The sequence below is a fragment of the Toxotes jaculatrix genome, chromosome 5 (assembly GCF_017976425.1).
Source record: "Toxotes jaculatrix isolate fToxJac2 chromosome 5, fToxJac2.pri, whole genome shotgun sequence".
Classification (NCBI taxonomy): Eukaryota; Metazoa; Chordata; class Actinopteri; family Toxotidae; genus Toxotes; species Toxotes jaculatrix.
This window is the reverse complement of record NC_054398.1, coordinates 28,872,475-28,884,881: the sequence shown is the minus strand read 5'-3', so window position 1 is coordinate 28,884,881 and position 12,407 is coordinate 28,872,475. Positions and strand designations below refer to the sequence as shown.

Sequence of the window (12,407 nt, the reverse complement as noted above, 5' to 3'; positions counted from 1 at the left end):
TTTTGGACCTAGTGATGGGCAAATGACACCGAGGCTTGTGTCACTCTTCCTGAAGCGGGGTGATTCGAAACGCAGTGGTCGGAGCTTGTCTCAAAACACCAGTGTCACGTGGCCGACGTGACGTTCGCTGTTTCGCCTCGCGCTTCATTGCTTCAAAATGTTTCGAAGCTTTTCATTGGCTCATAGTCTTTCCGTGTGTGTCATTGGCTCATGGCGTTTCAATGCATTCTGAGCCAATGACAGCTTGAGAGGTTTGGTGCATTATGCTTCGAAATGGAGTTGTGAGGAGATAGAGATTTGGAGAGTAAGAGAATCATTCCAAATCAGCCATACAAGTCCCCAAATGACAAACCATTATCTTTAAAGGTTTTCCTTAAAAACACTTCACACAGAAAAAAACGTTTCTGAATTCAAACACCATGATCATTTGCAAAGTAGGAAGGATCTCTTTTAGTACAGTTTTTAAATAAAGCTCAAAGCTTTTAATAAACCCTTAACCAACATTTAACCCTTAATATAATTAGCATTTATTCTTTGGGTTAATCTGGAATGTGTTTTAGAGTATGGGGGAGAGCATCTGCATATTTTATTGTAATGACGATATAATCATTATTTGGTATGAATGAACAAAACACACAGACTTTTCTGAACTTTTATTGCTGTCATGGGATTGAAACAGTGCCAGTGCTTCAGTCGTTCTCTTTAGAAGGTGCTATGGCTTCAGTTGTCCACCAGGTGTCACCGTCACTGAGGTCTTGAAGCTTTGAATCTTTTTCGGCACAATTGTTAGGAAAGCCTCAGTGCTTCATGAGGCTTCACTTGCCCACCACTATTTGTATCTGTCTTGTTTTTTGGGATCCTCCTCTGGAGGAGCTGAGCGGATGTTAGCACGATCATTACCGTGGACACAATGATGTTCCTGAGTCTCTGCAGACGTCTTCATTCCTCATAGTAGCGTTTCTTCATAGCTCTGTATTTCCTTAGGTAGTAGAGCGCCTCCAGCTCTCGGGCTACATACTCCCCTCGGGCGATCATCTCCTTAATCTGCTCTGGGTCCTGGACTGACTTGTTTTTTGTGAACGCTGCTCTCAGCCGGTCTCTGAAGTAGTCACCTCCTTTGGGATACTCCCGGCCCAGGTAGAGGAGCTGAGGAGGAGAGCAAGGTTATCTGTTAGCTGCTGCTGTTTGACTTTGGATTAGATGTACACTAAGTAATGATGTACACTGAGAATGTTGATCGTCGACGCTTCAGCAGCAGTTTCCTGTTGCAGCTGCTCCAGGTGGAGCTGGTTTCTTTATAAACAGGTAATTTAGTCCACTGGTCCCTGATTCACTGATCTGTGTTCAGTTTTCAGACTTTAACTCTGAAACAGTTTGTTTGGTTTTTATAACGTTTAGAAGTGAGAAGGAGCTGCAGGTGAACATAGACGTGATGTCTATCGCTTTAACATCAAACTTCATGTTTTTTTAAATGTCATTCAAACTTTAAACATTAAACTGAAAATATAAAACCACAACATCTTCAGCACGACCTGTACGTTTCTGTCTCAGGTGTGCGACTGGACTCATCCTTTGGTTGAATGTTGCAGCCTCTGACTCCAGTATAACGCTGTTGTTTTTATATTGTGAGTTTAATTCCTGTCGATGTTAATGACTGAAATTTTGCTTTTACAATAAACTGACTTACTCTGTTATGCACCTGTCAAACAGGTGTGTTTAAGATGATATTTACTTAAAAATCACCAGTCAAACTTGAAAAAGTAAGAGTTTAAAGTGACCAACCAGGTTTTTCTGCAGAAAAATCCAAACTCACGTTTTTATAGAGTCGAACCACTTCAGCCCTCAGAGGGTTCGCCATCATCCCAGGGGCGTGGTGGTGGTGGTGGGGGGGAAGTGGAAGGGAGCTGAAAAACAGAAAATATTCACTCAGTGAACCTTAATAAAAATCCAGTTCTGTTCTAAAGTAAATGTATTTGAGTTTTTGAGGATCTTCAACTCATTTCTGTGCGTGTTTTTGCTCGTAATGTAGAAACAGGTCATTCATCAAACGTAAACAAAAACAATAAACAACATATTTATACTGAAATTTAATTTGTTTAGAATTTCAGGCCTCAGAATAATTCTAATATATTTCAGACATGTTGCAAGTAGTTTGACAAAATGATAAAAGCTATAGATAAGTAAGTTTTTATTATTGTGACTTATCAACAAAATAAAAACAATGAACTGAACTGAGAACAGTTTGCTGTAACCGGTTTAACTTCATGTCTTCAGATGCTTCAGCTCCTCTTAGACGAAGCTTCTGCGGCTTAACGTGAAACTCAGGTAACAAGTAACAGGTGAGTTCACATCTTAAGTAACGTTGAAAGTTTGACGAAGAAACGAGTTTAGATCGAAACTCATCTAACACTTCAGTCAAAGCACAGAACGTTACCGAGCCGTTACGGCGGGTTTCCTACCTGTCCAGGTGACCTCTGCTGATCCTGAACTTTCTCTGAACAAAGTTCAGCCTGGTGAACTTAGCCTGACTTAGCTAACATCGCATTATGTCACGTCAGCCGCTCCGGTGTTTGTCGGTTTGTTCCCGGGGTACGTCTGAAACTTCCGCAGTGACGTCAGCAACACCTTTATGACGAATTCGCGTTTTTTAATCTTTGAACGTTAAAAACGTTTCCGGTGTTTTCACGGCCGACAAGTAAACAACCAAAGAGTAACAGGCGCACACAGATAGTAATCCCTCGCGACGAAGCAAACACGCCAGCTTTTGTGCGCATGCGCACAGATGCTTGAAAGGGGTTTTCTGGTTTTATTTAATTTTATTGTATTTTATTTTTTTACGAGCTGAAACAGCAGAAAGTCAGACGTTCTCACGTCCTGGTTTAAAAAGATTTATTTTATTGTAATAACGCGGCGGGAAGGATGAATGGATGAACTCAACCTGGCCACGTGGTAGTGAAACGGTTAAATTGCCAAAAAATCTGAAATGATTTCTAACCGTGACCAGAGTCCACCTGTTCTTCCAGTCCACGTCTGACAGGTGTAAATGTGGTTTTTACGAGGTTCCGTGAATCTGACCGTGGGTTTTAGAAGCGTTAGCTGTTTATCAGTAAACTTTTTCTGTAGTGAGAAATAAAACTCGTTAAAGTTCTGACTGATACAAGCTGCGGAAAATACAAGTGAAATCACCATCACAGCTCTGAGGAGGGAAAATCCCTCAGCAATGAATAACACAGCAAATGTGGGCACATGTAAAATAAGCATAATTATACATTAACCAAGACCAGACTCTCTGTGTTAAACTAAAACTTTTTGTGAATCATGACAGGTAAAAAGTATGAAACTACACATGAGCTCTGACAGGTGGAGCCAGGTGGACCAGGATCAGGTGAATGAATGAAGAATGCAGTCCTCTGTGGGAGGTCAGTGTTAATCTTTCTGGTTTGAAAGTCGCCTATCTCAATTAAAAGACCACAAAGAGACACAGAAGGAGTCCTTGTCTCATTTTTAATATTAATCTTTTTTATTCTTTACACAAAATGATTCTTCTGAATAAAAGCATGGTACAGGAGACACACATGAGCCGACTACTAACATGAACAAGTGTCCATCTAAAGACGTAAAGCGCTAAACCTCAGACTGTTTTCGGTTTTATAGGCTGTGAAATGATGCATTTATACTTAAATTACAAAACCAAAAGCTTTATTTAAAGATTCATCCTCACGTTTCATCACACATCAGTTCAGTTCAAGGATTCATCAAAACTCTGTCTCCATCGTCCTCAGCATCAGGAGGCACTGCCAGTGTTTCAGTCACAGTTGTCTGACTCTGTCCGTCCTCTATCGTCCACAGGCAGCAGAAAGGCCGGGGGTTTTTTGGATTCACCGCTTTCCCTCCCTGAGATGAGACACTTTTTTTTGTTGCGTTTAGCAGATAGGATCCAGACCACATCCTTCCCCACTCACCTTTAACCATCTCTAACTGAACCTTGAACAGAACCTTGTTGAGGGAGGGACAGTCTGGGTGTTGCCTGTGAGAAGGTCAGTAGTTGGTCTTCAGTCTGCGGTTCTCCTCTCTCAGCTTCTCGATCTCCTCCACCAGAGACTCGTTCACAGAGTATTTCTCTATCAGACTGTGGATCTCATTCTGAAACATGGCAGACAACACGGCGTCACACACAGACACAGGTCTCTCAGAGCAACAGGCGTTCATGCATAACATTAAGACCTAAGGTTCCTTTAGGTTCCTGAGGTTCCCCCCCAGTTCAAGGAGGACCAAACGGAAAATGTCATTAATTCTGATACAGGATGGTTTGGGCCCACAGAGACCTGATCTCAGCACCATGGAGTCAGTCTGGGGTCACATGAAGAGACAGAGACACTGAGACAGACTAAACCCACAGAAGGACTGAGGACTCTCCAAGATGCCAGATCAACCCACCAGATGAGCAAAGGCAAAGGGGGGTTTTTCTCTTTACTGCAAATTTGGATCAAGTTCACTGAGAAACAAAAACCATTCATGGCTTCATTTCTGAAAAAATGTGTTTGTTTTTAGAGCTTGAAACATTTGAACAGTTCTGTCTGTGGGCGACGGAACACGACAAAATACCAAATAATATCTATTTTTCATTTATTCCCTTCTTTGCCTCATTAAAGAAAAAAAGGTTAAATAAAAATATGTGAAGAGAGGAAGGTGAAGATGAAGGACAGGAACATGGGCTGTCATCAGACTGTAAAAGGAGCCAGGAAATGACAGCATGTTAAATCTAACCTACAGGTGTCTGTGACGGTTCGTACCAGCTGGATGTAGAACTGTCGGACCATCTCGACCTGAAGGTTGACGATGTCTCTGTGACAGGCGTCCCTGAGGAGAAGGAGGGAAAACATCAGGATCATTTGGTTCCTACACGTCTCTGTTGGGAGTTTTCAGTTTCTTCATGTCTTATTCATTCATTTCAAACAGGCAAAAGTGGGGTCAAAGGTCAGGGACAGACCTGAAGTCCTCCAGGGTTTCATGGATCATGTTCTGGATGAAGTGGATCTGTAGGGAGGTAAGTGGAGCAGCTCCTCCCTGACCAACCACCTCTGCGATGTTCTGGGAGAGGGAGGAGGACACAGCCGCCGACAGGGCTGGACCTGAAGATCCAGACAGTACTGTTAGGAACCAGGAGACTTAAGGGCCCCCTTGAACATAAGACTGATTATCTCACTTTATCCTTAAATTTTACAATAAAAAAGGAAACTGAATTTAAATTTATTTTAAAAGTTTTTTTTAAATTTCTTAGTCATTTCTCCTGTTCTGAGGTGACCTGCTCTCGCACTTCAGTTTTCTCTGCTGTAGGGTCTGTGCAGCCACGCTGCTCGTTACCAAGGGCGGGAAAATCAGCTGAAGCAGTAAACTCTGATTTCATCTTTTCACAGCTCTGTTGCGTTACATAGAGTTCTGCCCAGTTGTGTGAGTTGAATTGAAAAGGAGTGGAAAACACACCCTGTGGGAATCAAACCACCCACAGTGTCAGTGCCATGATCTACCTGCTGCTGCAGTGGGTGGAGCTCCGTGGACAGGTGAGTCGTAGCTCAGCTGAGCTTGAATGCCGCTGGCTCTCCGGAGGCTGGGCTCTGGAGTGAAGAAGGGCGGGGCTGGCAGGCTGTGATTGGTCTGCTGGGATGATGTGGGTGTGGTCTGACCCTCCACCTCAAGGCTGGAGCTGCTGGTCTTGTCAGACTGTCCATGAAGATGGGTTTTTGGTAGAAGCACATTTTAGTATCAGTAATGAAACTCGTGCATTATGTCGCCACAAACATCAAAACTTTGGTACCAGTTAACTAACTCAACGACTCTCAGCTCAACTAGAATGAATCATATAACCATTAATAATGAATTATGTGATTCATCCTATCTGAGACGAAATGTGGGAAGTCTGAAAGTGATCAGATGTTCAGACCTGCCTTTCTCTGAGTGGACTCTGTGAAACTGGCTGATGTGTGCAAATGATCACACAGTAAAGTAAAAATACAACACAGGCCCATTTCCTGTTGTATTTGCAGACATTGTCAGTGTAAATAAATCTTCAACATGTTCCCACTACACCTTCACATATTTTTTCTTCTCTTTACATTTTAATTATGAATTTAGCCTTTAATGACTTGCGTTAAACTCAAACTGTAAAAGTAGAAACAGCTGAAATCAGTGTGCAAAGTCATGTGTTTTCATTTCTGATCAAAGACTGAGGTCAGAGGTCAGTACCTTCCTGGAGTCACATGGCTCAGCAGCTGCAGCAGTGATTGGCTCTTCTTCTTTGATTGGCGGGGGTGTCTGGAAGCTGGACAGCGGACTGTAGCATCGACCTGCAGAGGCGACCAGGGGCGTTCCCAGGGGGGTCTTACGATGAGAGTTGGCACCTGAATGAGAGTCTGAAACACCCAAACTGACACTGAAACATCCCCATCACAGGTACAAAGTTCATAGGAACCAAAGAGTCTGTGTTTACATGCACTTAAGTAACCAGGTTTTAGTTTATCACAGGCTGTTAAATGTCACGTCAAGAGGAAAACTGGTTTACCACAGGCAGAAGTTCATGTCTGCAAAAACTACCAGGGTAAATATTTCTAACCAGAAAAACCAGTGGAGTGAAGGAGGTCTGACCTTCTCTGACTGGGGAGAAGATGTCCAGACTGGCCCGACCAATGACCTGCTGACCCTCCCCTTCTCTGGATAACATCTCCAAACTGGTAACTATGGAAACAGCATCTAAGTTAGTCCAAAACCAGCTGCATCATTCAAAATAACACCTGTTAAAACTGTTGTACCTGTTCGTCCTAACGGTGTGTCTCCAGTTGGCCCCCGTGTCCTGGAGTCTGGGACAGATGGAAAAGCTGAGCATTACGTTACAAAGTGAAGACTTAAGACTAACAGAAATTCATTTTAGTATAATTACAATAACAACAAATACAGCCTCATCACACAGAGATGTAAAATGGAAATTAGTTCTCTGATATTTGTTAGGAACACTTGTACAATCTAATGCAATTCAATAGCTCTGTCATGAATTCTACCTTTCTAAAGTTTCTAAAGTTCAGTTTGTGTTGACAGCTCATAGTTAAAGATTGTGTTGCACTGAACCACATTATACTGAGAGCTGCTTCTGATATTCACACACATGCAACACCATCACTAACTATGAGCTCAGAGCTGAAATATGAAATAAAACACCTCTATGCCAGATTCCATCTTCACACGTGCAACTGTACTGTTCATTCATTGCACTTTACTCAGCTTAACAGTACCTGCATTTTACTGTCTGTCCTTGGTTTATGTCTTTTTTCTTGTTAAACTACAGCTTCCGTTCCCCTCAACACTGTTCACTGAGAGAATGACATTCAATTCTCTGCTGGAGGACTGACCCTCTCGTGCAGGAGAGAAGACGTCCAGACTGTTTCGTCCAACGCTGCTGAACTTCTCCACAGCAGGAGGCTGCTCTGTCCCTTGTTGACCCTCAGCCTCCCGGGACATCACCTCTGCAGCAGCGCCCCCTGTTGGACACAACACTGTGGTTACTGTCTATGTCCATATGGATCAGAGTCATACTGTACATTAACATTATAATTTACCACAATGTACGGCCGTGCAAGTTTAATACACAATAATGTGACATGTTCCAATGGATGAATGAGATGAACCAACCTGTACCCATCACCTGTCTGTGGGGGGCGGGGCATGGGCTAGGGGCAGGGTCCGGTTGGCTGCTGGACACTTTGGTTGAGGATCTTTTAGTACTGGCGACCTTGGTGGAGCCCAGTTTACTGGACTGCGGTGGGAGAGAGAGAGAGACACAGCACAGTGAAAGATGTGGCAGAGCAGGTAAGGGCAAGTTATTAGCAATGACTCATTCTGAATTTAGAAGTGTGTAAATAAATAGAGACGTGTCACAGTATTATGGTGTATTTGTCTGCCCTTCTGTTTGTCAGTGCTGTACTTGGAACGTCGGTACCTTGTGCCTGCTGGTGTTGCTCTGGAAGCGAAGGCAGGTGACAGAGGTTTTATGGGCCACAGTGATCCTGGTGGGTGCGCTGGAGTTCCTAAGGTCGTACTGGTAGATCTTCCCTTGAGTGGATCCGACCACCAGGCCAGTACCGTCCAGAGTGAAGTCCACCGAGGTCAGAGGACTGTCCACCCGGATCGACCTCAGGACACTGCAGACACACGTTCACATATTTAATATTTGTATTTATTCAAACTTGAATTTGAACTACTAAATCACAACAGGCTGCAACTAAACTTTTTTTTTGATAAGACATGTTTGGCTGCATTTATCTCATCATAACTTTATGAGTAATACTTTAAGAATCAGTAACAGATCTTCTCAGGTGAAGCTGAGCCACAGCCAAAGTAAATTCCTTGTAATTACAATAATTACGTTTCTTTTCTGAACTGCTCCTATGAACTCTCCTTCAGTCACAGTCTGGAGGTTCAGGACCAGGATCAGTCCAGGAGCTGACAGCATAATGAGCTGCTGTCTTAGTCAATCAGATACTGAGTACACACACACACACACACACACAAATAAATGAATAAATAAATCAATGTTTTCCCCTGTGTTATAAAACACAGCTGTGTGTTCAGTCTTACATCTTGCTGGCAGTGTCGTAGCAGACAATCTTCTTGTCCAGACCGACACTGACCACCAGCAGCTCGCTGGCAGGGGAGAAGGCCAGGCCGGAGCCCGGGGCCTTATGGGCGCTGTCAAAAACATAGAGCTCCTTCTGGGTGTTGGAGTCCCACAGGACCACAGTGCCACTGTCCGACACACTGCCCAGCAGGGAGCGCTTCAGCATGGACAGCCTCAGGTCATGGATGGGCTGCAGATAAAAACAGGTTCTTTTAGTCTAGCATCAAAACTTGTAACCACTGGGCTTCAGTGCAAAAAGTTCATTGTTTGAACATTGATGCAAAGATTAACCAAGAATGAAACCATAATTCATTTCAGCCCTAAAGACAAATGTTGTCAGCTCTACTTCTAACCTTTCAGAGGAGCAGAGTCAAAGACAGATCGTCAGTTTCACTTCCCTCTCTCCACACTACCCAGAATTTTATGTGAAAGATGCAGAATATAACACATCAGACCAGAAGCAGAAAACTCCTCTGTAACAATCAGCAGACCGTCTGACCTGGTTGCTGCCATGGCCAAAGGCTTTGCTGGACACGTTGGTGGTCAGACTGTGGAGGACCAGATCTCCACTGGTGGAACCGGAGGCAATGCAGCTGTCATTGGCATTGAAGGTCACACAGGTCACCTCTTCTTTATGGTCCTGAGAAATAAGAGAGAGGAAGACTGTGACCTCGAGCGTTACCTCCAACCCTCAAGGGATCCACACCACTCCAGGCTCAGGATTATGAGTCGCTGAATCCTCCTGACAGCTCAGCAAGCAAAAGAAAACACTCTGAAGCAGATGGTTCAGTAGGTGCTTCAGAAATAAAGATAACAGGATGTTTAGCTGCTCTCCTGTGTGAAGTCTTACCTTGAGGGACCGGTGAAGTCTCTTGGTCTTCAGGTCCCAAATATGAATGCAGTGATCCAGACCTCCACTAACCAGAAATTGAGACGATGAACTCAGACACACACGAGTCTGCTTTTTCTGAACGGACAGTTACAAAGAAGAGTCATTAGTGAGGATGAGTACTAACCTACACTTTAGTAAAGTTGGAGAGATTATAGTTTTTACCCATGTATGACAGATAATCTGCACACATAAAAAATAAAGACTAATTTAAATAAACCTGACGAATATCTGATTTTCAGCAACGTGACTTAAGTCTCAACAGTCATATCATTGTCTATGCTTTATGCTATACACCTCTAATATAACGTTATTAGGATCCCTCTCATTGTGATACCACATTTTAAAAATATCAGAATTCCCTCTGAATATAATGCAAGTGAGTTCAACACCATTACTATCTACAAGCCCAGAACTGAAGTGACACCGCTATGACAGCGTCAACAGTTGTATTGGACTGTACAGGTGTACCTAATTGGACACTGACTGTTTATTGCAGTGGTGATAAGAACATATGTGCACTCACCCCCTCGGCCAGTTCCACCACTGGAACTGGAGTCGACTTCAGGCTGGAAACCACCAGTTTATCTCCGCTGGTGCTGGCACTGACCAGGTAATGGTCTGAAAGAGCTGGTCAAGGATGGCTGACCTTTTAAGCTAAAACTTCTTGGTCAACTATCACCAATTCAGACAGTCTTTACATCTGAAAATCTTCATGTTTTGTACTGTCACTCAGACAAAACATTTAGTGAAATCACCCTGAGCTTTGGGAGATTTTAAAGACATTTTCTACTATTGTCTGACACGTAATAAACCAAACAATCAAGAACATAATCAGCAGATTAATTAGTCATGAAAATAATCACTGAATGCAGCCTTAGTTAGCCAGATGAATATTTTAAACATATGTGATTTATACACCAATGTGTTAATCAACCAGTTAAACGTATTTAGTATTTTTGCCACTGTTTTGTCCAGTTATTCCACTGGATCTTATTACTGAGCTGATAAAAATAGATGAACAGCTTTATCTATTTATCTGTCCATCCATCCATCAGGATACTGTTGGAGCTCCAGCAGGCTTGTGCGACAGGATGGCTGATGCTGTGTGGGTTAAACTGCTCCACTGGTGCCATGGAAACCGCATCCCAGATCTTCACACAGTCTCCTGTTGACACCAGGCGGGTCACCTCCTCCATGGCAACACCTGGAGACAAACGAATGGTTCTAGCTGCTCAGATGTGATCTTTTTCTTTGTCATGCGTAATGGTGAACAAATTATCTTTGGGATTTGGAACGTTCATTGGACAAAACATTACATATGAACATATCACATCGGGCTAAGGAAAGGCATTTTATAGGCAAAATGTTTAATCAAGAAAATAATCTGCAGACTAATTGATGATGAAAATAAAATTAAACCAGGACATTTCTAGTCTTTTTCTGCTTCAAAAAACTTCTCACATTGACAGATGCCTTCAAGCAAGACAGTGAAAGAAGCGGGACATGAAAGCAACAGGTGGTGAAGGTTTAAGGCTTTCTATTTTTTGTCTGCTCTGACTAAACTGTTGATATATGATAGCAACAGATCAGTTACTGTCAGCTAAGACTGCCACAGGCTTTCTGCAGGTCCAATTAAGACTTTTTTTAATGTCACGTAGAGCGTAATGTTTCACACACTGACCAAAGAACGAACGATATCAATGAAAACCAGCAGGGATGATAAAGCCCAGGATTGTTTACTAAGTCAGAAAATGAAGTTACTTAGATTACAGCCTCCATATTTAGGACCTTTGTGAAGGTATTTTGCGACATTTTAAGTCGTTTAAGGTCGCTTTTTTTTGGTAAACTGAAGCCTTTATAAGCCTTGCGAATATCACCTGGGTGTTTCTGGTAACGTGAAAATTAAAGCATGTAAACTTTCAAAATATTATTGATAAAAATACATATTTCAAACATACTTGCTACGTTAACTAACTAGCCCACTTGTTCTTGTTTCCAAAAAGCAGCAGCACTTGGTAAATAAGTAAACCGCCGGTTAAACCAAACTCCAGCCGGTAAAGTTAGTTAACGGCAGCTAAGTTAACGCTAGCTACAACATAAGACACCGGCTTTTAAAGTTATCGAACAGACATGAAGGACACGGTAACCGACACGAAACAAGCAGCAACCTTTGGATAATTCATCACACGCTTAAAGCTTTTCTGTGAACCGTGTCACACTTACCCTGAAAGTTAAATCAGTTAAAGTTGTGGAAGATGTTTTGTTTTGGTCCGCCTGCAACAGAGAAACCGCCACTACGGAGAACCAGGAGAGACAAAAAGGAGAAACGTTTTATTGTAACTTCACGAATTCGTTTTGGCAAAGTGAAGTACTTACACTCTATACTACTTTGTGTAACTTCATAATTCTACTACAGTAGCCTATACGGTACCCTTTTTCTGCTCTGCGTTTCTCCTATAGCTGGCACTTCACATCATATCACTAGATCACGATAGTGAAAAAAACATATCATTGTACACTATTCGTTTTATTTATATATTTTTTTATTGGGCTCCAAAAAAGGCCTCAATCGAGAGCCGTTTTACCAGTGAACTGAAAAAAGAAAACAACAACAGATGGACTTACAAATTTGTTTGTAATTTGCAGTCTCTGTTCAGTGTGGAAGACATAACTGAGAAGCCACTGACCTTTCACAGCTATAGAACTGTGTTAATAGTGTTTTTAAAATGTGCTGACATGTGTTATGTTATAGTAAACAGTATGTTTGTTTACAGCTTTTTTACGCTTTTTTTTACGTGTTTACGTGAATTTACCTGTGTTAATGTGTGTTTACAGTGTATTGTAGCTTGT

The 12,407-nt window shown here is 42.4% G+C and overlaps 2 protein-coding genes across 2 annotated transcripts; both read right to left on the bottom strand.

Annotated features, from left to right (window-relative positions):
- Positions 1 to 628: 628 nt before the first annotated feature.
- Positions 629 to 2,723, bottom strand: lyrm5b (LYR motif containing 5b). Its single transcript, XM_041038849.1, has 3 exons — positions 2,460 to 2,723; positions 1,814 to 1,904; positions 629 to 1,146 (listed from the first exon to the last, which is right to left on the bottom strand). Exons 2-3 carry the CDS (start codon positions 1,859 to 1,861, stop codon positions 940 to 942), a joined length of 255 nt encoding a protein of 84 aa, XP_040894783.1. The 5' UTR covers positions 1,862 to 1,904; positions 2,460 to 2,723; the 3' UTR covers positions 629 to 939.
- Positions 2,724 to 3,498: 775 nt separating this feature from the next.
- Positions 3,499 to 11,851, bottom strand: nedd1 (NEDD1 gamma-tubulin ring complex targeting factor). The gene is made up of 16 exons (XM_041038848.1): positions 11,781 to 11,851; positions 10,618 to 10,761; positions 10,081 to 10,175; positions 9,516 to 9,632; positions 9,165 to 9,305; positions 8,626 to 8,855; positions 7,988 to 8,189; positions 7,681 to 7,804; positions 7,401 to 7,529; positions 6,807 to 6,854; positions 6,643 to 6,732; positions 6,244 to 6,410; positions 5,529 to 5,721; positions 4,991 to 5,132; positions 4,794 to 4,860; positions 3,499 to 4,143 (listed from the first exon to the last, which is right to left on the bottom strand). The coding sequence occupies exons 2-16, from the start codon at positions 10,751 to 10,753 to the stop codon at positions 4,039 to 4,041; spliced, it is 1,986 nt and encodes a 661-aa protein (XP_040894782.1). The 5' UTR covers positions 10,754 to 10,761; positions 11,781 to 11,851; the 3' UTR covers positions 3,499 to 4,038.
- Between the last annotated feature and the right edge of the window lie 556 nt (positions 11,852 to 12,407).